This window comes from Halichoerus grypus, chromosome 6 (assembly GCF_964656455.1).
Source record: "Halichoerus grypus chromosome 6, mHalGry1.hap1.1, whole genome shotgun sequence".
In the NCBI taxonomy this organism is placed as follows: Eukaryota; Metazoa; Chordata; class Mammalia; order Carnivora; family Phocidae; genus Halichoerus; species Halichoerus grypus.
This window is the reverse complement of record NC_135717.1, coordinates 116,662,068-116,687,441: the sequence shown is the minus strand read 5'-3', so window position 1 is coordinate 116,687,441 and position 25,374 is coordinate 116,662,068. Positions and strand designations below refer to the sequence as shown.

At 38.4% G+C, this 25,374-nt stretch overlaps 1 protein-coding gene and 1 long non-coding RNA gene across 3 annotated transcripts in view; one reads left to right on the top strand and one right to left on the bottom strand.

The window, feature by feature from the left end:
• Positions 1-12,417, top strand: part of FAM186A (family with sequence similarity 186 member A) — a 75,434-nt gene extending 63,017 nt beyond the window's left edge. The window contains exons 10-13 of the mRNA XM_078074002.1: positions 751-943; positions 3,809-3,948; positions 5,174-5,356; positions 12,116-12,417. Of these exons, the coding sequence (XP_077930128.1) occupies positions 751-943; positions 3,809-3,948; positions 5,174-5,356; positions 12,116-12,137 (538 nt within the window). The 3' untranslated portion in view covers positions 12,138-12,417. The remainder of the gene's footprint in view (positions 1-750; positions 944-3,808; positions 3,949-5,173; positions 5,357-12,115) is intronic.
• LOC144382370 (uncharacterized) overlaps positions 1-25,374 on the bottom strand; it is a 132,993-nt gene that overhangs the window by 65,084 nt on the left and 42,535 nt on the right. The gene's annotated exons all lie outside the window — the stretch shown is intronic.

Here is a 25,374-nt window from a genome sequence, read left to right as displayed (position 1 = left end):
GCTTCAAAATCTGATATTTATTAATTATGTAACTTCAGAAAATTACTTAACTTTGCTCATATTCCTTTTCCTCTTCTGTAGAACAGAGATGGCAAAACACTATCTGTTCAGAAGGCTTAAACGTGGTGGTATATATTATTGTAAAGAGAGAGAGTATATTTTATGATTGTTCCTCAAGATCCTATGCAACATCTTCCTATGAGGCCTTCTTTCTTCCTCTTGTTAGTATGAATTATGCTCTTTTTGCTCCAACAGCATGTTTAATTTCTTTTCTATTTAATTTAATTTAATTTCTATTTAGCATTTATTTCATTCTCTTTGGCATAGTTAATTTATTAGTCTCCTATTCTGGCTTGTAAGTGCTTTGAAGGCAAGGACAATGCCTTTTTCACAATTGTATTAAATGCTTTCTATATGTCTTATACATATCAATACCAAAATTTTAATATTAAAGTATATATTAAATAGACTTATATCAATAAATCTATTAAAATATAAAACTATTAAAATAATAAGCAACACTATTATAACACTAAAAAACCCTAACATTAATGAAAACTTGACAGTCATAAAGATTTTTGAAAGTTTAGTCATATAAGAAACTAGATTAAGGCCTCATTAAGCAAGCCTCCCACCCCTATCACATCCCACTCTACTTGCTAAGGATGAGAACTGAAAGTAACTAGGCCCAGGTTTGCTGAGTTAGGGTCAGTCGTTATATCAATCTCATTCTTGTTAATTTTTTTCAAGAAACAACATAATCAGACGATTACAAGCCATCCAAAACACTGGGAAAGGTTATGAGACCCAGAACCTCTTCATAATGCTGAGCAGAATTGATGACTACCAGAAAAAGATGATGCAGGTCTGGACCAACAAGCAGAAGTCTTTAGAGCAGAAACGGAATCAGTGCCTGGGGAAAATGATGTTCTTATTTAGCCAGGTAACTTGTTTTCTATTGTCCCTCCCCAGTGTGTTGTAAGAAAAATGAAAGTGGTAAGCTTGGAAAATAACATTTACCTGGAGCTACCATTTTTATTAGTCTTCTAGGGCTGCTGTAACAAATTACCACAAACCTGATGGCTTAAGACAACACAAATATATTCTCTTGCAGTTCTGGAGGCCTGTTCATGAAATCAGGTGTTGGCAGGGTTGTTTCCTCCTGGAAGCTCTGAAGGAGAAATTTGTTTCATGCCTCTCTCCTGGACTCTGGTAGCTGCCGACAATCCTTGGCATTCCTTGGCTTGTAGCTGCATAACTCCGACCTTTGCCTCTGTCCTTCCCCTGGCCTTCTTCCCCGTGTGTCTTATGTCTTCTCTTCTGTCTCTTATAAAGCTATATGTCATTGGATATAGGACCCACCTGGTTAATCCAGGATGATCTCATCTTGAGATCCTTAATTACATCTATAAAGACCCTTTCCCCAAATAAGATCATATTCATAGATTCTGGGAAACATATCTTTTGAGGAGTTCACCACTCAAGCCAGTACACCATGACCTCAGTGAAAACTCCTAACTTGACAACAGGGATACTGGCTGGGATGGGAAAAGATTAGAATAGGGGAGACTTCCATAAAGTCTCCAAAGGAGTTGACTCCTTCCTAGTCAACTCGCATCTACCAGCCTCTAGATATGAAACCTCTTGAAGTCACCACTCTCCAACTGATTCATGATGGTTACTTCTCTCCTCAAAACTATCAGAAAGTGGGGTACCTGGCTGTCTCAGTCAGTGGAGGATGCGACTCTTGATCTTAGGGTTGTGGGTTCAAGCCCCATGTTGGGTCTGGCGATTACTAAGAAATAAAATCTTAAAAAAAAAAACAAACAAACAGAAAACCCGGGGCGCCTGGGTGGCTCAGTCGTTAAGTGTCTGCCCTTGGCTCAGGTCATAATCCCAGGGCCCTGAGATTGAGCCCCGCATCAGGCTCACTGCTCAGTGGGAAGCCTGCTTCTCCCTCTCGCACTCTCCCTGCTTGTGTTCCCTCTCTCGCTGTCTCTCTCTCTGTCAAATAAATAAATAAAAATCTTAAAAAAACAAACAAACCATCAGAAAGCAAAATTTAATAGAATGAGTTTACAATAAAGGAGTTAAAAGTTTATTTAACTTGCTTACATAGCACCAGGCATGGAAGATCCTGTTAAACTCTGACATCCACTCATTATGTCCCAGAGCTTGTCTGAGATAACCATTAGTATGCTTTTGGGAGTGAGAGTGACCTTCCAAAAACTTATAAAGCTGAGATTAGAGTTCTTTGCTCTGGGATTACATGCTCCCATTACATGCTCCAGCATGGAGTTCTAGAACACTCTTGGTGTTCTAGGAATATTTTATATCTATATATCCTTTTCTTTCACTAAATTAATTTATAAAATTACTTGAAGCTTTAGAAGGTACAAAGAGATTTATCATAGCTGATCCAAATCAGACATATTCTGAATTTTCCACAACAGTTATATTTCAAATATTAAAGCTCTTTGACCAAAAAAAAGGATATTTTTGAGGTTTTGGTTTGGAAAATATGGCCAATGTATGTGGAATAAAGCAAGCTGAGTTGGCAGTGTCATGAACTAACAGGAATCTCATATCTAGGACATTTCAGAGGATGAATAAGGGTCTGGGCTCAGAGGATCCACAATCTAGATGATGAAGTGGTTATCAAGGCATAAGAAGGGAGAGGAAAAAGCAAAAGGGAGAAGAGGGTAGAAATAAATAAATACCTTACACTGGTCAAGAGGTTGGTTCTCCTACCAGATTGTGTGGGTTCAAATCAGCTTTGCCACATATTAGCTAAGAGACCTTGGGCAAGGTCTAAATTTTCTGAGCTTCAGATCTCCAAATGTAAGATGAGGATAATAACAGTACCCACCTCTTAAGATTGTTGTAAATACCAAATGAATTAATATATAAAAAGCATGTAACATTCAGCATGTATTCAGTAAGTGTTAGCTATCATTAGATTTGCATAGTGCTTCACAATTTATAAGGTGCTTCCATATATATTATCTTATCCAACACTCACAACAACCATGTGTTATTATCCTTGTTTTAGAAATGAGGAGAGGGGCGCCTGGGTGGCTCAGTCGTTGGGCATCTGCCTTCGGCTCGGGTCATGATCCCAGGGTCCTGGGATCGAGCCCCACATCGGGCTCTCTGCTCAGCGGGAAGCCTGCTTCTCTCTCTCCCACTCCCCCTGCTTGTGTTCCCTCTCTCGCTGTGTCTCTCTCTGTTAAATAAATAAAATCTTTATATAAAAAAAAGAAATGAGGAGAAAGGTGCAGATAAAATTAGCAACTAACCCAAAGTCACACAGCTAGGAAATGAGAGGACTAGAACTTCAGCTTATGCAAGACCAATGGGTTTTTCTGTTTTTTTTTTAAGATTTATTTATTTATTTGAGAGAGAGAGAGCAAGCAGGAGAGTGTGGGGGAGAGGGGCAGAGGGAGAGGGCGTCTTAAGCAGACTCCACATCTTAAGCAGACTCCACGCTGAGTGCGGGGCCCTACCCGGGGCTTGATCCCACAACACTGAGATCATGACCTGAGCCAAAACCAAGAGTCAGATGCTTAACCAACTGTGCCACCAAGGCTCCCCAGGACCAATGTTTTTATATAACATAGTGGCACCTCTGAAATTGTGTGTTGGAAGTGGAAGTGTGATTGGAGGAAGAGAGAAAGAGGATGGAGAAAAAGGATTTGCAAGTCCATGGAAAATAGAGTCATAGTTTAGCTAGGGCCAGCTCAGATCTTCCTAAAGACTCTGACCTTTTTTTCCCCATGGTTTCCTTTTCTGATTTATTTATTTTTAGCTTCAAGGGATGTATAAATTGAATCTTAGTCAACCTATCCCTTTGATCATCGATAAAAAGCAGATACCTGCCTCTACCAAATTTGTCCAACAGCTGCTAATAGAAGACGATGGAAAGTCTGACACATTGAAGAAATTTCGGTATGTGCTTGAAAAAGACTGACATTAAACCTTCTTTGGATGATATGTTGGACCTAATACTGGTTTTTTCCTGCCCAAGAGTTTCCCCTTCCCCACAATTATGATATGGTGCAGTAGAGAGTCTAAGGTAGCATAGATTTTCTTAGTCAATTTAACAAGAAGCTTCTTTATGTATATTTCTACATAAATATTTAACATCTAATTTTGAGTTCCTTTAAAAAAAGAAATGATGCTGGTCTGCTCCTTGTCTGCTCTTTTCCAGGAATGATGTAAGTCCAGTTTTCCCTTTAGTGGCTCCCCTTTGTAACATTCCCAAGACAGGGGCTCTCTTGTTTCTACAGGTGACATGACAATTATGGTCCTGGAGGGAGATAAACTGATCTCTTATAATGTGTCTTGGGTGCCTCATCTCACATGCATGGGCTTACCCCAAAGATTCACCTAGGTATCTATTTTTCCATGTCATTAATTGTGAATGCTAAAGACTTCAAATAAATGGTTGGACTAGGCAGAACTTTTTGAATAAAGTGTTAGAATTCTTTTATCATACTTTTGAACTTATATCTAACTGAATCATAACTAGTGTCAATAGATTTTTCCAGATGAAAGATTAATTTCATTAATCATATGAGGACATACATTTATAGATTTGTGGAACATTTATTAATATGTTATATTCTATTTGAATTTGAATTGTTTTACTTTTGCTCACTTAATAAATTAGTTCAACTTCAAAAAAATTAAATAAATTAAAAAATAAACCTGGTCTTGTAAAAAAAAAAAATGAAACTGATTTTCCCTACCATGAAACAAGTTATTTTAACAGAATGAAGAAACTTAGAAACATTACTTTTTTCCTTTTTTAAAAAAAAGAAGGTAGGAGCTTTGGGAAGGAAGGGGAAAAGAACATTTCTGGGAAAAAAAAACAGTCTGGATATGGTCTATATATTCCATGAAGCTAAGAAGATAGTTTTAAAATAGATTACTAGGTGAAGTCATGAAAATGCAGCTTTCAGGGAAGAAAAAAATTTTTTTCAGCAAATTCTGCTATTTTAATCCATCTCTCAGTCAAAGGGGGCATAGCTAATGTTCTTCAGTGCCAGAGAGGACATTATAGGACAAGATAGTGGGGAAGAGCGAAGGGGAAAATAAGATTCATACATTTTAATTGGATATGGAGTTCAGGAGAGTTTGGCACTTTCAATTAGTGTCTCTGATTCTCTAGACAAGAAGACCAAATGGGAGCTATCTGGAATGCTGATCTGTCAACTTCAAGCTACCCAATAACAGAGAAGACATCAATAAATTCGCTCTGGGCCCAGTTGGGTGGGTACCCAGATATTCCTATGCTACTCCAGTTAGATGTTCAGTCTATCTTCAGAAAATCTCTTGCATCCATTAAATCACAGTAAGTAAAGGGATGGGAGCACTTTGGTAATGGGGCCTTTGGTCATATACCTTCTGTTTCCCTAACTTGACCTTATCTTATAGCACCAGGGAGTGACCAAAAGCAGGTGCTTGGTGTGAAGTTAGACATTACCTTTTCCAGATGCCATATAAATAGAAGTATACAGTATGTAACCTTTCAAATCTGGCTTTTTTCACTTAGCGTAACTCCTATGAGATTCAGCTATATATGTATCACTAATTCATTCCTTTTTATTTAGTGACTGGTATTATTCCATTGTATGGCTGTACCACATATTTTCATCCATTTACCAAGTGAAAGACATTTGAGTTGTTTTCAGGGTTGGGCAATTATAAATAAAACTGCTATAAAAATTCCACGTTTTTTTTTTTTTAAGATTTTATTTATTTATTTGAGAGAGCAAGCGAGGGAGAGAGCACAAGCAGGGGGAGCGGCAGGCACAGGGAGAGGGAAAAGCAGGCTCCCTGATGAGCAGGCAGCCCAATGTGGGGCTTGATCCCAGGACCCTGAGATCGTGACCTGAGCCAAAGGCAGATGCTTAACTGACTGAGCCAGCCAGGCACCATATAAACAGGTTTTGGGGTGAATGTAAGTTTTCACTTCTCTTAGATAAACACCCAGGAGTGAGATTGATGGGTTAGATAAGTGTTATATTTAACTTTTATAAGAAATTGCCAAGCTATTTTCCAAAGTGACGTTTCATCTCTACATTTATTCAGCGGGGCTAGTTCTTGCCCTACCTCTGGATGAAAACCTAGGTGGTTCTGTGACATTTCTGACAACTTCACAGTAATATGTTTATCTGGTTAGTAAAATGTCCAGAACCATGTATAAGTAAACCTTTGTTTTGTTTTAAAGTTGAGGCTTCTATCTTCCAGCTAAGACTATTAAAACTTATAGTCAGAGAAGGAGGATATGAACAGCTTCTTTTTTCTGGCCTACTGCTTCTGTTCCTACTTTTCTAGCTTGCTACTATGGGACCCTTTAGGGATTAGAGCTCTGGAGAAGAGAGAGAAATGGAAAGTTCTTATTGACTATTACTGTTGTGTTTTCTAACATCAGTGCTTCCTGAATGTGGCAGATTTCTAAAGCTGACTCTTTCATGAGGTACTTTGGTCAGTTCCTTGGAGATTGCCATCACTGGAGATCTCTTATCTGCAGATTTCTTGATATCGTCAAATATATTTCTATTCTGGGGCATCTGGGTGGCTCAGTCAAGCATCTGATTCTTGATTTCAGTTCAGGTCATGATCTCAGAGTTGTGAGATCGAGCCCCACATCAGGCTCCATGCTTCTTTCTCCTTTCCCTCTCCTCCTCCCCCAGTTGCACTCTCTCTCTAAAATAAATAAATAAATAAATAAATAAATATATACATACATATATATATTTTTCTATTCCAACTGGTTTTTGACATTTGTGATACCTCCAGCTATTCTCTGCTGAGTCTGCTGAGATGTGTTTGCATATTTATGCAGCCCTCCTGGACAGAATCCATGACAACCCTATGCCATCTTTCTTGGGTAGATGTATATATGGCCCACATCTAGTCTACAGGAAACAGTGGAGCTTACTTTGTCCCGGTAAACTCTGAGGTCGAAAGCTTATCCCAATGCAGCAGCAGCCTCTTCTTTGCTTCTACTGTTAGTGCAGCTAGCCAATCAATCACTGCCTTAGCCTTTTTTAGGGATTGAATCAGGCCCCATTTTATGGGCCTCCAAAGTGCAGGGGCCTGTGGTAAATTCTTAGAGTAGAGAAAGGATAGGAGTGCTCTCAAAATCTTCTCCTTGACCATTTCATACTCTGAGAATGAGTTAAAAGATTAAGAGTCAATTACTTTGGGGGCACCTGGGTGGATCAGTCCGTTAAGCAACTGCCTTCGACTCAGGTCATGATCCCAGGGTCCTGGGATCGAGCCCCGCATTGGGCTCCCTGCTTGCAGGGAGCCTGCTTCTCCCTCTCTTCCCCACTTGTACTTTCTCTATCTCTCTGTCAAATAAATAAATAAAATCTTAAAAAAAAGAGTCAGTTACTTTGTAAATCCCAGTTTAGCACTCCTCTTTGAAATCTGGTATCTATTGTTAGGGTTTCCAGATTTAGCAAATAAAAATATAGGACACCCAGGTAAATCTGAATTGCAGATAAACAAAAATGATTTAGGGGCGCCTGGGTGGCTCAGTCAGTTAAGTGTCTAACTTCAGCTCAGGTCATGATTTCAGGGTCCTGGGATCAATCCCTGTGTTGGGGTCCCCGCTTGGCAGGGAGTCTGCTTGTCCCTCTGCCCCTCCCCCAACTCATGCACATGTGCACGTGCTCTCTCTCTCTCTCAAATAAATAAAATATATTTTTTAAAAAAACAGAAGTGATTTAGTATAAGTATGGTCCATGCAATTTTATACTTATACTAAAAACTTACTTGTTTATTCAATTTTAATTTAACCAGGCATCCTGTATTTAATCTGGCAACCTTTCCATTGTGCTTGTTAAAACGTTTTCATGTGCTACTACATACAAAATATGTATTAGGAGTTTCCAACTTGTATAGTTAGATGCCTGAAAACTTTCAGAATAGGAGATGGTAAAAACAGTGAAAAAATTAAGACATTATAGGAAATAGGAGAACTGAAGTCTTGGATTTTTGCTATTTTTTCACTAAAAATAGAAACAGAAAATATGCAGTTTTAAGACATCTTAAATTAGTAATAATGGGCACTATATGATCAATTACTATTTGCCATCCTCCCCTTTTTTTCCCCACTAGAATCTCTTCAAGGTTTCCTCCCTCAAAAAGGATTATATTTGTTTTACTTTGTGGAAGTTAAAGTATAAACCAAGAGACTTTCTTTCCGTCTGGATTTAGTTATTTCTACCATCCTCTAGATCTCAGTTATTCCTTCTGAACTGTCTTCTCTAACTCTTCCTATGTGCTCCCACAGTATCTTGTAATTAACAGTATCCTAGCACTTACCATTCTATATTGTGATTGCCTCATTACTCACCTGCCCTGATTTTAGACAATATGTTTTAGAGAGATTAGTTGTGTTGAACTGACTCTACTTTTGCTCTGCCTGCTTTCCTTTCAAAAATATTTACTGACTACTTAGTATGTAGCAGGTACTACAACTAGGCACTGAGATACAATATGTGGGAAGGGTTTAGGAGATCATAGATGCCAGGCAGAAGGAAAAAATATGTGTAAAGATCCAGGGCCAATAGCACATTGCTTCGTTTACTTTATCTCCTAAAACAAAAACAAAAACAAAACTAAAATAAACAATACCTCCCCCTACTGCTCAGTTCCCCTTCTTCCTATTTCCAACAGAGGTGACTGGAACTAAAATTTCTCTTCCTGCCTGGAATTAATGCTTGGAGCTACTGCAATCTTTGGTAATCCTGAGGTGATAACCACAGGATAATAAGACAATACACCAGGAATACGGAGCAGGAAAATAAATAAAACCCTGCCCTTGATCCACATCAAGTTGCTAGAACAACCCTGAGTACACCTGCCTCTGGGCTTTTGTTAAGTGAGCAATAAATGGCCTTATTTGCAACCATTCCTAGTCAGGGATTACAGTGATTAGCAGGTGATTACAATACACCAGGGCTACCTATAGTCATGTGAGCTTGAAAAGAATGTGTAACCTGCTATTTTTTTTTAAAGATTTTTTATTTTATTTTTTTAAAGATTTTATTTATTTATTTATGAGAGATAGAGAGAGAGAAGCAGAGGGAGAAACAGGCTCCCTGCTGAGCAAGGAGCCCCATGCAGGACTCAATCCCAGGACCCCAGGATCATGACCTGAGTTGAAGGCAGACGCTTAACCGACTGAGCCACCCAGGCGCCCCTGTAACCTGCTATTGTTGGATAAAGTAGTCCAGAGATGTCAATTATATCCAGTTGATTGATGGTGCTGTTGAGTTCAACTATATCCTTAATAATTTTCTGCCTGCTATATCTGTCCACTTCCTATAGAGTGTTAAAGTCTCCAACTACAACAGAGGATTCACCTGTTTCTCCTTGCAGTTATCTATCAGTTTTTGCCTCCTGTAGTTTGATGCTCTATCGTTAGACAAAACATTGATTATTATGTCATCTTGGAGTATTGACCCCTTTATCATTATGAGATATCCCTCTTTATCCCTGATAACTTTCCCTGCTCTGAAGTCTACTCTGTCTGAAATCAATATAACTACTCCTTTCTTTTGATTAGTGTTATCATGGTATTTTTTTCCTATCCATTTATTCTATGTATCTTTATTTATTTTTAAGATTTTATTTATTTATGAGAGAGAGAGAGAGAAAGAGCACATGAGTGGAGGGCGGGGCAGAGGAAAGAATCTTTAAGGAGACTCTCCACTGAGCATGGAGAGAATCTTTAAGCAGACTCTCCACTGAGCTCCATCCCACAACTCACAAGACCATGACCTGAGCCAAAAACAAAAGTCAGACACTTAAATGACTGAGCCACCCAGGCACCCCTCTTTATATTTAAAGTCAGTTTCTTGTAGACAACATATATTTAGGTCTTAGTTTTGGATACACTCTGATAATCACTTTTAATTGGTGTATTTAGATCATTATCATTTAAGGTGATTATTGATATATTTGGATTAATATCTACCATATTTGTTATTGTTTTCTATTTACAGCTCTTGTTCTTTTATCTTTCACACTTTTTCTGTATTTTGTAGTTTTAATTGAGATTTTATAATTCCATTTTCTGCAGTTCTTGGATATTTGTTTTCTTCAGCCTTTTTTTTTTTTCTTTGCTTTTCAGTTTTGGAAGTTTCTATTACCATATCCTCAAGCTCAGAGATTCTTTCTTAGCCATAGCCAGTCTAATAATGAGGCCATCAAAGGCATTCTTCATTTGTTAGTGTTTTTGATCTCTAGCATTTCTTTTTGTTTGTTTCTTAGAATATCCATCTCTCTGCTTACATTATCTGTTCCTTTATGTTGTCCACTTTTTCCATCAAAGTCCTAAGCCTATTAATCATAGTCATTTTAAATTCCCAATATAATAATTCCAACATCCCTACCATACCTGACTCTGGTTCTAATGCTTGTTCAGTCTCCTCAAACTATATTTTCTGCCTTTTGGTATGCTTGTAATTTTTGTTAAAATCCAGACATGATGTACTAGGTGAAAGGAACTCTGGCAAATAAGCCTTTAATGGTGTGGTGTAAGGTATAGGAGAAGCGGAAACATTGTATAGTCCTATGATAAGGTCTCAAGTCTTTTGAAGAGCATATGCATCTGGTCTGTGAACTTCACCAGTGCTTCTCAATATCCCCCACTCCCACCTTTGGTGGCACAGGATGGCTAGAGGAAGCTGGAATTGGGTATTTCTCTTCTCTCACATAAAAGGCTAGAGTTGAGGTATTTACCCTCCTCCAAATAAGTTAGGCCCTAATGAAACCCCCATAGGTTAGGCTTTGGTAAAATAGTTTATCTTGAGGGCAGAACTTAAGAAGAACAGTATGGTCTGGTATTTTTCAAAATGGTTACTTTCCCCCTTCTCCTGAGAGAAACATGAGGGAATTTTTCTCCAATCTTCACTGTGAGGACCTGGTAGTTTCTAGAGATCCCTTTGACTGGGACCCCTGGAGTTTTAAACTCTCAGACTTGTTCCTACTGAGCCTCCCACAATTCATCAAATAAAGTGTAAGTTTTCAAGGCACTTGGGTGGCTCAGTTAGTTAAGCATCTGCCTTCGGCTCAGGTCATGATCCCAGAGTCCTGGGATGGAGCCCCCATTGGGTTCCCTGCTCAGCAGGGGGCCTCCTTCTCCCTCTCCCTCTCCCTGTGCTTGTGCTCTCTCTCAAATAAATAAAATCTAAAAAAAAAAAAAAAGTGTAAGTTTTCTACCAGCACTGGTTCCTGCAGAAGTGTCTACTCCTGGGTTTCTGCTCCAGGAAGCTGTGATTCTCTGTATCGCCTATCTATCTCTCCAATCTGGGGAGCAATGGTTTGTCCTGTGGCCTCCCTTCTCTGAAGGATCTAAGAAGTTGCTAGTTTTCAGTTTGTTCAACTTTTTACATGTTGTTAGGATGGAGTAGCAACTTCTTGCATATATTTTTCAAAAGATTTCTGTGCACTTGCTTTTTGGTTGCAAAACTGTGCTCCTATGGAACATGTTTTTTAACCTGCTTAAGTATTTCACTTGACAGTACATCTTTAAAATTTTTCTATGGTAATAGAGACTTACATCATCATTTTTATTGACTGCATGATATTCATTGTATAGTTCTATCACAATTTATTGAACTGTCCTACTGATAGAAGCTTCATATTTTTCAACATTACAAACAATGCTGCAGCAAATACCCTTGCATAAGTTTGTATACTTATATGGTGATTTCCCCATGAAAATTCCATTAAAATAATATTAATTATTTTCCAATTACAAAAGTAAGGCATGTTCATCATAGAAAATTTGAAAAATATAGATAAGTCCATGCCCAGAAATAACCATTGTCAATATTTGATCATGTTCTAACATTAGGTATAAGAAGACTGTCTAATAAATAATAAGCTATTGCCAAGCCCTGCTCTTCCTGGGAGACATTCTGCCTTATTAACGTGACTTTTATAAATAGAGATTACACATCAATTTTACTAGTTTAACTTTGTGAGTTCTGGAGGCACTCTTATTTTCCCTATGAATCATTTATATTCCAACAAATGTATTTAAGAGCAATTTGTAATAAGATTAATTTTCTTGTCTTGTTTCCAGGTTTAAGAAGATTCCCAAGTGACTGTAAAATTAAACACAAGCATGTTGAAAGTAAATTTCAGTGTTGCAGTAAAATTCCTATTTTGCTCTTTCATGTATATGCATTGCTTTGCCTATTTCTTTTTTTTAAAGATTTTATTTATTTATTTATTTGAGAGAGAGAGGGCATGAGCAGGAAGAAAGGCAGAGGGAGAGGAAGACTCCTCACTGAGCAGGGAGCCTGATACAGGACTCTATCCCAGGACCCCAAGACCAAGACCCCAGCCAAAGTCAGAAGCCAGATGCTTAACCAACTGAGTCACCCAGGCACCCCCACTGCTTTGCCTATTCTGTGCTTTTACATTCTACCTATTGTTCTTTAGGTTAAACATCTTCATTTCCAGACTATTAATATGAGCACTCAAGAAAGAATATCGTTTGCTCTAGATTATTAGAAACACAAAACAACAGACACTGTGGTAGGCTGTCATAAAAGGGACATAATATGGCCACTGACATGATGGCAAAGTGGCACAGTCTACCTCCCAGAACCTAAACCCAAAGATGCCTCAGAAATAAGAAATGAATGGATATTAAAAAAAAGAGAGAGAGGGGCGCCTGGGTGGTTCAGTCAGCTAAGTGGCTGCCTTTGACTCAGGTCATGATCCCAGGGTCCTGGAATCAAGCCCCACATCTGTCTCCCTGCTCAGCAGAGAGCCTGCTTCTCCCTCTACCTACCACTCTGCCTACTTGTGCTCTCTATCTTTCTGTCAAATAAATAAATAAAATCTTAAAAAAGAGAGAGAGAGAGAGAGAGAGAAGAAAACCAGCAGAAACCCCTGGAGGGTCAGAAGGTGATTGTGATTTGGTAAAGAAGGGAAATAGTAGCCCTGTACAGAGGAAAGCCAGGCTCCAAACATGGGGAGTGAATTTGCAGAGAAATTTTGAGTTGGGCTCTACCCCCAACATTGCCCAGACTCAGATCACTGCCTTCCCTATCAGCGCTACCATATTACCGGAAAGCAGATTCATAGGGGAACACTATTGGGATGTAGAGTAAAACAAGCACAGTAAATGCTGACTTAACCAATAAGCATCAAAGGGCTTCCTCCTACCTCCCCCAGCCCATAGATCTTCTTTTCATCCAGAGGACTAGATGATACATTCTTAGAAAAGAAAAAGCCTATGGTAAGATACAGAGAGGTTCACTAAAGAGCAAAGCATCCTGATGAGAATGAGGATATTCAAAGTCGGAACCCTGCTCACCAGGGGTGGCACAGCTAAGGCTTAGGTTTTGATTCCTCCCACTCCTTTCTCCATCCATTACCTACCAAGATGACTGATAATTGATACCCATGAGGGAAAATTACCTCATAGGGAAAAATAACTAGAAAATTAGAAAGGCAATAAACTAAATAACGTACTCTAGATGACAAGAATTAATAGAATACATGCCAAATAAATGTCCCTCAAGAGGATACTGATAATGAAGCAGACACAATTAATAAAGAAATAGGTAGGATTACTGAATATTCAAAACACTGTTGAAATAAACTCATTAGATGACATAAACAGCAAAATGGACATAGCCCAAGATCACATCAAGAAATGTTTCCAGAAGACATTGAGAAGGAATTAGAGATGAAAAATATAAAAATTAAGAAATATGGAGGCTAGACATAGAAATATCAGCATTTCTATAATAGGAGTGCTAACAGGAGAGAAAAAAGTAAATGGAGGGAAGATGATACATGAAAAAAAGTGAGGACTTCCAAAGAAAGATTGATATTGAAAGGGTATACGGGGTGATAAATAGGGTTGATATGGGAAAATGAATACTTACTGATATTTTAATGAAATTTAAGAACTCCAAAGGCAAAGAGAAAATTCTAAAACCTTTCTAAGAAGAGCAGCTCACCAATAAAGAAAATCAATCAGAATGTGTCAGACTTCTCAAGAGCAACATTAGGAGCAGGAAAGCAATGAAGAAATATTTTCAAAATATTAAAAACAAATTTTTTAAAGATTGTATTTATTTATTTATCTGTCCGAGAGAGAGAGAGAGAAAGAGAGAGAGAGACTGAGAGGACAAGCAGGGGGAGTGGCAGGCAGAGCGACAAGCAGGCTCCCTGCTGAGCAAGGAGCCTGATGCAGGACTCAATCCCAGGACTCTGGGATCATGACCTGAGCCAAAGGCAGACACTTAACCAACTGAGCCACCCAAGCATCCCTAAAAACAGAAACTTTAACTCTAAAATTTTATATTCAGCTGAGCTATCAATTAAAAGTGAAGGTACAATAAATATATTCTCAGACCTTCAAGGTCTCAGCAGATTATCATAAAGACCCTACGAAAATATTCCTGGAGGAAGTAATCTATCAAAAATTTTAGGAAATGCTATAAAATATAAGATAGTAAGAATAAGAAAATAACTTCCTGAAGTTTATTGTCTAAAAAAGCATTGTATAGGGGCGTCTGGGTGGCTCAGTCAGTTAAGTGTTGGACTCTTGTTTTCAGCTCAGGTTGTGATCTTGGGGTTATAGGACAGAGCCCTGCATTGGGTTCCATGCTCAGCAGGGAGTCTGCTTGAGATTTTCTCTCTCCCTTTCTCTCTGCCCCTCCTCCAACTTGTGCTCTCTCTTCCTCTCTCTCTCTCTGGAATGGATGAATAAATCTTAAAAAAAAAAAAGGAAAGCAGGGGGCTCCTGGGTGGCTCAGTCGGTTAAGCTGCTGATTCTTGATTTCGGCTCAGGTCATGATCTCAGGTCCTGGGATTGAGTCCCACATCAGGCTCTGCCCTCAGTGGGGAGTTGGCTTGGGGTTTTCTCTCTCCCACATCCTCTGCCCGTCTTCCTCTCTCTCTCTCTCTCAGGTGCTCTCTCTCTCTCAAATAAACAAATATTTTTTTAAAAAGGCATTTTAGGGGCACCTGGGTGACTCAGTTTGTTAAGCATCCACCTTCAGCTCAGGTCATGATCCCAGGGCCCTGGGATCGAGCCCCACATCCGGGCTTCCTGCTCAGTGGGAAGTCTGCTTCTCCCTCTGCCCCTCCCCCACCCATGCGCTATCGAGCTCTCAAGCTCTCGAGCTCTCTCACTCACTCACTCTCTCAATAAATAAAATCTTTTTTAAAAAGGCATTTTATACACATACATACACACCCCAGATATAACAAAGTAGGGCACAGAATGCAATATCCAGAGATAGGGAAGAGTGCATGTGTTTAAGTATTTATCCTACTAAGGAGGAAGATACAGATAGGTATTGATAAATTTCATAAATTAAGGGAAAAAATACAAGTAAATCCCTTAACAAGTTAGGAATAACCAATGAAAAACAAATATAAAATGCATGCCTTTCAAACCCATAGATAAAACTGATTTATCCAAGGAAATGAACAAGAAGCAAAAGAGAGAAAATTTAAACAGTTCTAACATAGAAGTAATTTAATATGTTAGTTAAACACACCAAAGATAAAATTCTCAGATTGAATTAAAAAACAAAACCTAGCAGTATAATGTCTATATGAGACACATTTAAAAGTAAGGTTGGACAAGTTAGAACAAAAAGATGGGAAAAGACAACTATGAACCAAAAGAAAGCCAAGCAGATGTCTAATATCAGACCAAAAATAGAATTCAAGGCAAAGATCGTCATTAAGGGCAAAGAGAGACTATAGATAAAGAACATGTAATATATAGAAAATATAATGCATCTATATTAACATAGATGCTTATTACAATATAACTTCAAAATATACAAAATAGTAACTGACCCCTGGCTCTCCCTGCAGCCCTCTAAAATGATGTTTATTTTTTTAGAGCAGGAGGAGGGGCCGAGAGAGAGGAAGAAAGAGAATCTTAAGCAGACTCCATGCCCAACACGGAGCCCAATGCACGGCTCAATCTCATAACCCTGAGATCATGACCTGAGCAGAAATTAAGACTCGGATGCTTAACCGACTGAACCACCCAGGCGGACATCCCTAAAATGATGTCTATCTTAACTCCTATACCCCCCTCATCAGTTGGCCTGGAAATGAGGTGGGGGTCTTCCTCACTCCTCAATGCTACTTCTAGATCATTCTTCCCTACTCTCTAATAATACTCAAGTTTAAATCTCCTGTCATAACACTATATACCACCCATTGCCTTCTCTGTTGTAGTCTCTTTCCTGCTCCTTGCTTACTGTCACCCTATCCAGTACTTCTGTCATAATCCCTAGCAATTTCAATATTCATTTAGTTCTTTCCAACACCTGGCCTTGCAATGTTTTGATCTGTTCTCCTTCAGTGACTTAATCTTCTAGCCATTTAGTCATACCCTTGACTTTGTCATTGTAAAAACAAAATAAAACAAAACAAAAAACCCCCCTGCAACCATTCCATAATCCAGTTTCAAATAACTCATTCTCCAAACATCACCTCTTTACAGATCACCCCAGCTAGTACCCCAACTCTAACAATCCTTTGATCCCCAGAGACCTTGTACTTCATTGATTCTACCACCTTCATAGTGCCCCTCACCCTTTCATGTCCTCAATTCCTTTGTAATCTACTTTAAATTCCATGATAGATAATAATGATAGATAATCTGTCCCTTGCATATGCGCTCAACTCAAACTCACTTGCTCCTCTTCTTGCTCCAGAGTACTCCTTGGTTGACCACAACCCAGCTTAAATCAAATTTTCTCAGCCTACTCCATTCCTGTACCCTGGAAGCTGAATGTATCTTCAGAAAAACATTCAAAGTTGCTGACTAGTCTTACATTAAATAATCATTAACCTCAACTGGCCCCATAATGCTGCCTGGCAAACATACTGTATTTCCCTAATCCATTTACTCTGACTTTCCTGGACAGCAATTTTATATTTTCTCCTATCTCCTCAAATTTCTGAGGTCTTCTCTTTCATCTTCTTTCTTGGCTGATGACTACGTTCCTTTTTACACTGAGAAAATGGAAGCAATGATTAACTCTACATACTTCTACCACCACATCTCCCTAACTCTCTGCTTTTGTAACCATGTATCTACTTTCTTTCTTGTTACCTGTGGATAAAGTATCTGACTCCTTTCTAATGCCAGCCCCTCCCTTGAACACTAGATCCTATCTCTTTTCTTCTATTCAAGGACATTGCTTCAGCAATTCTCCCATCTCCTTCTGTATCATCATTTTTTCCCTCTCTATAACATGATGTTGTTTTTCTCAACTTTGAAAAAAAAAAACCCACAAAACCAAACAATTCTCTTAGGCCCACTTCCTCCACCACTTACTGCCCCATTTCTCCCCCTTCCTTTCATAACAAAGTTCCTTTTAAAAATTATGTAAACTAATAAATAAAATCTTAAAAAAAAAGGGGGGGCGCGCCTGGGTGGCTCAGTCGTTAAGCGTCTGCCTTTGGCTCAGGTCATGATCCCGGGGTCCTGGGATCGGGCCCTGCATAGGGCTCCCTGCTCCGCGGGAAGCCTGCTTCTCCCTCTCCCACTCCCCCTGCTTGTGTTCCCTCTCTCGCTGTCTCTCTCTCTCTAATAAATAAAATCTTAAAAAAAAAAAAGTTATGTAAACTGTCTCTAATTTCTCTCCTCTCCTGAACCTACTCTAATTAGGTCTTTGTCCCTACTCCATCATCAGACTTGCTCCTGGCAAGGTCACCAACAACCTTCAGACTGTTAAATCCAATGGTCAATTTTCAGTCCTCTTACTTGACCTATCAGCCAACATTTGAAACTACCGATCACTCTGTTTCTTTGAAATAATTGTTTCACATGGGTTCCAGGACATTATACTCTCCTGGTTTGCCTCCTAACTTTCTGGCCACCTCTACATCTTTTTTGCTGGTTCCTTTTCATCTCTCTGACCCCAAAATGTTGGAGTAATTCAGAGTTTACTTCTTGGACCTCTTGTCCTGTCTATACTCCCTTGATGGTCTCACTCAGTCTTATGGCTTTAAATACTATATATATGCTGATGATTCCAAATTTTTATCTCAGCTTCGACTTTCCTCCAAACTTTGCCCCTGAATTTTAGTCCTATATACACAGCTATCCACTTGATATCTTCACTTAGCTGAGCTCCTGATAGCACTAGCCCAGTCCCTGATGATACTTTTTGCCTTGAATTTGTAGCTTCAATTTATCTTATATAAAATAGCTATCTGTTTTATTTCTGTTTTTCATTTTGTTTTGTTTTTGGTGTTTCTGTTCATATTAGCCTGGAATACCTACTTATATCTCTTTCATAGCTTGTCCACAATCTTTTATTTTAAGTGTGTCTTATAATAGATAATATATTGCTAGACCTTAATTTTGAAATCCAGTCTTCAATCCAACCTGAGTTTCTGCCTTCTCATTAATGGAGTTAACTGATTCACATTTATTGTAATTCCAGTTATATTGGGACTTATTTTTGCCATCTTATAAAGATGAATATAATGGATAACTCTCTAAGAGCTAATTAGGAAAAAAAGAAGATTCAAATAATCAAATCACATAATGAAATTATGAGAACTAGCTACAGATACAACAGAGATAGAAAACAATATGATGGGGTGCCTGGGTGGCTCAGTTGGTTAAGCATCTGCCTTCAGCTCAGGTCATGATCTTGGGGTCTTGGGATAGAGCCCCGTATTAGGCTCCCTGCTTCAGTGGGGAGTCTGCTTCTCTCTCTCCCTCTGCCCCTCCCCCCCGCTCATGCTCTCTCTCTCTCTCAAATAAATAAATAAAATCTTTAAAAAGGAAGAAAAGAATATGATGGTCAATTATAAGCTAATAAACTAAATAACTTAGATGAAATAGATGATTTTTGGAAAACTATAAAATTTCAAAATTGGCAGAAGAAATTAAAAATATGAACAGACCGGGGCGCCTGGGTGGCTCAGTCGTTAAGCGTCTGCCTTCAGCTCAGGTCATGATCCCAGGGTCCTGGGATCGAGCCCCGCATCGGGCTCCCTGCTCTGCGGGAAGCCTGCTTCTCTCTCCCACTCCCCCTGCTTGTGTTCCCTCTCTTGCTGTGTTTCTCTCTGTCAAATAAATAAAATCTTAAAAAAAAAAAAAAATGAACAGACCAAATACCTATAAATAAATTAAATAGCAATTAAAGACCTTTCCCCCAGAAAAAAAAACCTTAGGCTTTATGGTTTTACAGTGAGTTTTACCAAGCTTTCAAGGGACAAATAATCCCTTTATCAATTAAATTGCTCCAGAAAACAGGAAAAGGGAAAAAGCTGCCTAATGATTTATTCCAAAATCAGATAGTACAAGAAGAGAGAATCATAAACCATGTCACTGATGAAAATAGATTTTAAAAAATAAATGCAAAGAGGGCGCCTGGGTGGCTCAGTTGGTCAAGCAACTGCCTTCGGCTCAGGTCATGATCCTAGAGTCCCGGGATCAAGTCCCGCATAGGGCTCCCTGCTCAGTGGGGAGTCTGCTTCTCCCTCTGACTCTACCCCCTCTTGTGCTCTCTCTCTCACTTTCTCTCTCTCTCTCTAAATAAATAAAAATCTTTAAATAAATAAATAAATAAATAAATGCAAAGAAATATTATCCAACTGAATTCAACAGCCAAGGTGTTCTTCCAGGAACACAAGAATAGCTTAACATGAGAAAACTGTCAATGTTATTGACTATATTTATAGAGTAAAGGAGAAAAATCACATAGTCATTCCAAGAGTTGAAGTATAAAGCACTTGATAAAGTTACATTTATATTTATAATGTCTTCAGAAACACAGGAATATTAATTCTCTATACTAGCAATAATGAACCAGAAATGGCAATACCATTCATAATAGCACCAAAAATTGTAAGATATTTAACAATTAATTCACAAACATGGCACAACACCTTTACCCTGAAAATTTTTAAATTCTATTAAAGGACATAAACGAAGATCTGAAAAAAATGATAAAGTATGTTCTTAGATAAGACAGCTTAGCTTAGTAAGGATGTCAGCTCTTCAAAAATTATAAGTTCAAATCATATTTTAAAATGTTAGCAGGAACTTTTTTAGAAACTTGAGAAACTCATTCTAAAATGTATATGGAATAGTAGCCCATGAAAAGATGAATCAATTTTGAAAAAGAAAATGAAAAGGGGGATGATAATACAACTATTAAGAGCTGGCATACTATAGAAATTTTAAAAAACAGCAGCAGCAAGATAGAGACACGAGAACAAATAAACCAACAAACAGAACAAACAGAAAGCTCATAAATAGACCCATGATACACAGAACCTGACATATGAAAAAGGTGGCATCACAAAGGTGGCAAAGCCATCTTCATGAGGAAAGAATAGATTGCTTAGAAATTATGTTGATGTGTGAAGAAAAATTAAGTTAGATCCCTACCTTACGCTGAATACAAAGAACTTCAGACAGCTTAAAGATATAATAAAAAGGTGGCACCTGGGTGGCTCAGTCATTAAGCGTCTGCCTTCAGCTCAGGTCATGATCCCAGGGTCCTGGGATTGAGCCCCGCATTGGGCTCCCTGCTCCGCGGGAGGCCTGCTTCTCCCTCTGCTGCTCCCCTTGCTTGTGTTCCCTCTCTCCCTGCCTCTCTCTCTGTCAAATAAATAAATAAAATCTTAAAAAAAAAAAAAAGATATAATAAAAAAATAAAACTATCAAGCTAATGGAAGAAAATGTAGGAAAATATCTTTGTAACTTATCCCTCAATTATATCTCAATAAAGCTGAAATTAAAAACAAAATGAAACTTAAGGCCAAAACTTGATGGATTATTTGCCAGGATGGCAAAATTTAATAAGAATACCAAATCTTGGCAAAATGTGTGGGGAGACTGACCTCTTGTGCGTAGGATGTGGAAGTGTAAGCTGCCTTAGCCATTCTGGGAAGCAACCTGAAAATATTTATTGAAGTGTGTGTGTGCCTTGGAATCCCAAGATCCCATCTCTTGGTATATGTCCTAGAAGAAAATGTCATGTGGGTTATCATGGGAACATATACAAAAGTTCATCCAACTTTTTTCAAGATAGTAGGAAGTAAAAGCAATCCAGTCATTTTAACCAGGGGAACAGTTACATAAAAGAGGGTGGATGGAGACTATGGAAGAAATGTAGCAACTAAAAGCAACAAAGTAGGTGTACATATAGCGCACAGGTAGATTTAAAACCCATAAGTTAAAAGAGAAAAAAATAGAAGGATATTTAAAGCATAAAATTATTCATGCGTATTAAAAACAAATACACACCTTTGTATGTATTATTCCCACACCTCTTCCCATAGCTCTTCCTAAAAACTACACAGAGGAAAAAAGAAAGCAAATAAAAATTCCTACAACTGATACTAAAATGCGGGGGGAAAATCCTAGTCTCTAATTTATTTTTTTTAAGATTTTATTTATTTATTTGAGAGAGACAGACAGAGAGAGAGAGAGAGAGCACAGAGGAAGAGTGAGAGGGAGAAGCTGACTCCACGCTGAGCAGAGAGCCTGACATGGGGCCGGATCCCAGGACCCTGAGGTCATGACCTAAGCTGAAGGCAGACACTTAACGGACTGAGCCTCCCCTACAATGTCTAATTTAAATGCAAGTTGGGAAAGATAAAGTAGAGACCATCCAGAACCCCCTAAGTGTGTCAAGGTCACAGAATCTGCTTGAAAAGAGTGGAGAATATGTAGTCTTAGTGTTGGTAACATCAACAAGGGTTTGCTGGTAACATAAACAAGGGTTTGCTCCCAGAAGGAAATTACCCAGCCATTAGTGGGAACAGCTGAGAGCTGGCCTGAAATCTGGCAGACTGGCCCTGGCAACAAGAGTAAAAATATATGGGCTTGGAAAAGTCAATAGGAACAAGGGTACAGTTTTGGGAAAGTGCCACCTTCAGGAGAAACAGGCACTTTGGAAAGTAGTCATTGTTCCTTGAAGACAGCAGCCAGTGGTAAACAGAAGAAAGAAAAGAAGTAACTGGTAATAAGTACCCCACTGAAAAAACAGTAGAATCAGAAATCTGACCACAAAAAAAGCCACTTAAGAAAACTGCTTTTCACTATAGCAACAGAAGAGGGAGCCCTTGAGCTGAAAAAAAAACCAGGGAGGCCCTTGAAATCCTGTCCATTCTCCTTTGAAAGATCCATCTGTTAAAAACTGACTCAGAAAAATCCAGCATGTTCAAGGATGAATAACAATAACAATGAAAATTCAGTATCCACACAAAGTTACTATAAGAAAACGCACACACAGACATTCACGAGTTTTGACAGATGAAAGCATACCAGAAAAAGTGCTGTCTCAAAGCAGAAACCAAGACTAAACTAGGAGATACATAAGTGTAGAAGGTCCTGTGGAATCCTCTCCCGATACCCTCTTCAGGACTGAAGCACGCATACTCCAAGTTGCTAGAATGTTGGTGGCTGAGTCCTTCTCTGGGGATTTCCTTTGGCCAAAAAAAATTCCTTCACCCAAGGTCAAACCCTCTTCCCAATGTCTACCTGTACCCAATAACTTGTACATGCCAAGATATCTGAGGGCCTTGCCTCAAGGCGGGACAATTCTTTTTTTTTTTTTTTTTTTTAGGGTAGGAACGGCCTTTATTGTTTGCAATAGGAAGTGAAAGAGGAGGGGACACGACAGCTCTGGCTTGGGGGGGGCGCGGAATGCAGCTCCAAAGACTTCTTCCATTGTTGTCCCCCAAAAGCAAGGTGGGACAATTCTAAAGGGCCATCCCAACTTCAAAACTCATGAGCTGAGACTTTTGACCTTTGTTGTGATTGATCACGGTCAATGGTATCTGGAGTTGGCTCCTACTGGCCCATGAGAGCCAACTGTTAACATTTTTAAAAATTTTGCAAGCAGGGTGCACCTGGGTGGCTTAGTCAGTTAAGCATCCAACTCTTGGTTTTGGCTCAGATCATGATCTCAGAGTTGTGGGATCGAGCCCGTGTCAGGCTCCATGCTCAGCGGGAAGTCTGTTTGAGATTTTCTCTCTCATTCTCTCCTGCTGCCCCTCCCCCTGCTTGCTCCCTCTCTCATAAATGAATAAATCTTTAAAGATTTTTTTTGCAAGCAGGTTGTTAAACATAGCTACTACTAGAATTTAAATTATATAAACTCAAAATGAGATTCTATTCAAAACCAAGGTAACAAACACTCATCACTTCCTAATTATTTTACTATATTTATTATTATCTATGCCCTTGAGGTAATGTCTATTGTTTTTGTATGTGTGTTACTATGCATTTCTTTCCAGATCCATGTTCAGTGATGTCATGTTTGTAGCTTAAAATTGGCCAGGATGGAAGTATTTATATGCTGGAAAATGTTACAAATTAGAGCTTTTTATCCCTCTGAGAATTGGTTATTAAAAATTTAGCAGCATAACACTAATTACAGTTCAGCATCTCCTTTTATCCAATCCTCCTTCCTTCGCATCATCATAAGTGTTGATCCCAAGGCTAATCTCTAATAAACCTCATGCACACAATTATCTGTCTCAGAGTCTGTGTCCCAGAGACTGCAACCTAAAACGACAAAGAATAGCTAGGATCAAATGTATCATATAGGACATAGAGGATGGAAATAAGAAAAGCCAAGAAAAATGAAATAAAGAGATTAAAACAATCGAGGAGAAAATAATATAAAAATCAGACACCCAACATCCAACATACATACTTCTGGATGCATTGAAAAAGACAACCAAATAATAAAATAGAATTAATATTTACAACTATAATTCAATAACATTTCTTTTGTAAGGGTGGAGGGAAAGAAGACATGAATCTACATACTGAAAGAGCACATGATGTACTAAGACCCAGATTAGTCAACACTTAGATTTATCTTAGAAAATTATACTTTAATATAAAGGGAAAAAATTACCTGTGCTTTCTGTCAAAAAGATTAAGTCACTTTCTAAGGATAGCAAATCAGTTTACATCAGAGTTCCCAGCAATTTTCAAAGCCAGAAAATAGTAAAGTGACATTTATAATATAATCAAGGGAAAAGACTTCTAAAGGCAAACAAACCATCCTGCAAGTAGCAATTTTTCAGTATGATAAATACCTGGGATTATTATCTTCATGAGTCCTTCCTGAGGACAAACTGTACCCAATTAAGAGAGGACCTAGAAAACTTCACCAAAGATACTGGTGGTATGCACTGAATACACCTAGCTATACAACTAAGACTAAAACAAAAGTGGGAGTAAGAATAGCATATAAATTTTCTATGCTCTGACAGTGTAGTAATAACTTTTAAAAAAACGAGTGAAGTGGGGAGAGAGAAACAGGTGGAACAGCTCACTAACAGGTAAAAAGTGAGAGTTAAAGGGAGTCATTTAAAGCCAACAGATTGTAATCCAAAACATATTTAGGACAAGAATCAACATTAAGAAAAAGAATACTGTTAACTAAAATTGAATGGTAGAGGGCACAGAAGAGAGAGAGAAGGAAGTGTTGTCAAGTTCTTTCATTATTACTCTGAGTAGGAAATTAATAGTCAATGTATAAAGAAAAAGAGGACCAAGGTATTATGTGAGTATTGCTATAAAGGGAATTTAGAACAAAAATATAAATTTCTGTAATCACTAAGAAAAATACACATGCACACACACACACAAAGAAAAATACACACAAATAAAACAACAAAGAGCAAAGGAAACTGAACACATAGTTACTGGAAGACCATGCATTGTTTTGGATATATAAAGATGACATAATTGAGATCAAACGTAGCAGTTCTATAAATATATACATATAAGTGGTCTTATGTCACTTATTAAAAGATTTTCACACTCACTCACAAAATGAAACCCAACTCTGGACTCTACATAGGAGAGCCTAAAATAAAAGAATGAACAAGGGGCGCCTGGGTGGCTCAGTCGGTCAAGCATCTGCCTTTGGCTCAGGTCATGATCCCAGGGTTCTGGGATTGAGCCCCACCTCGGGCTCCCTGCTCAGTGGGAAGGTCTGCTTCTCCCTCTTCCTCTCCCTCTGCTTGTGTGCTCTATCACTCACTCTCTCTCAAATAAATAAATAAAATCTTTAAAAAAAGAATGAACAAAGATGTATTGGGCAAATGCAAATTTTAAAAAGAGCAATATCAGGCAAGGTAACATTTAAGCAAAAAAGTATTAAATGAGACAAAGAAGGACACTTTATAGTACTAAAAGCTACAATTCACTATGAAGATATGAGTCATGAATATCTGTGCAATAAATAATATAGCAACTTTTGTAAAGTAGTAACTACAGAAGATTAGAGAAATAGAAAATGCATAATGACTTTAATACATCTCTCTCAGTCCATGACAATCCAAGAAATA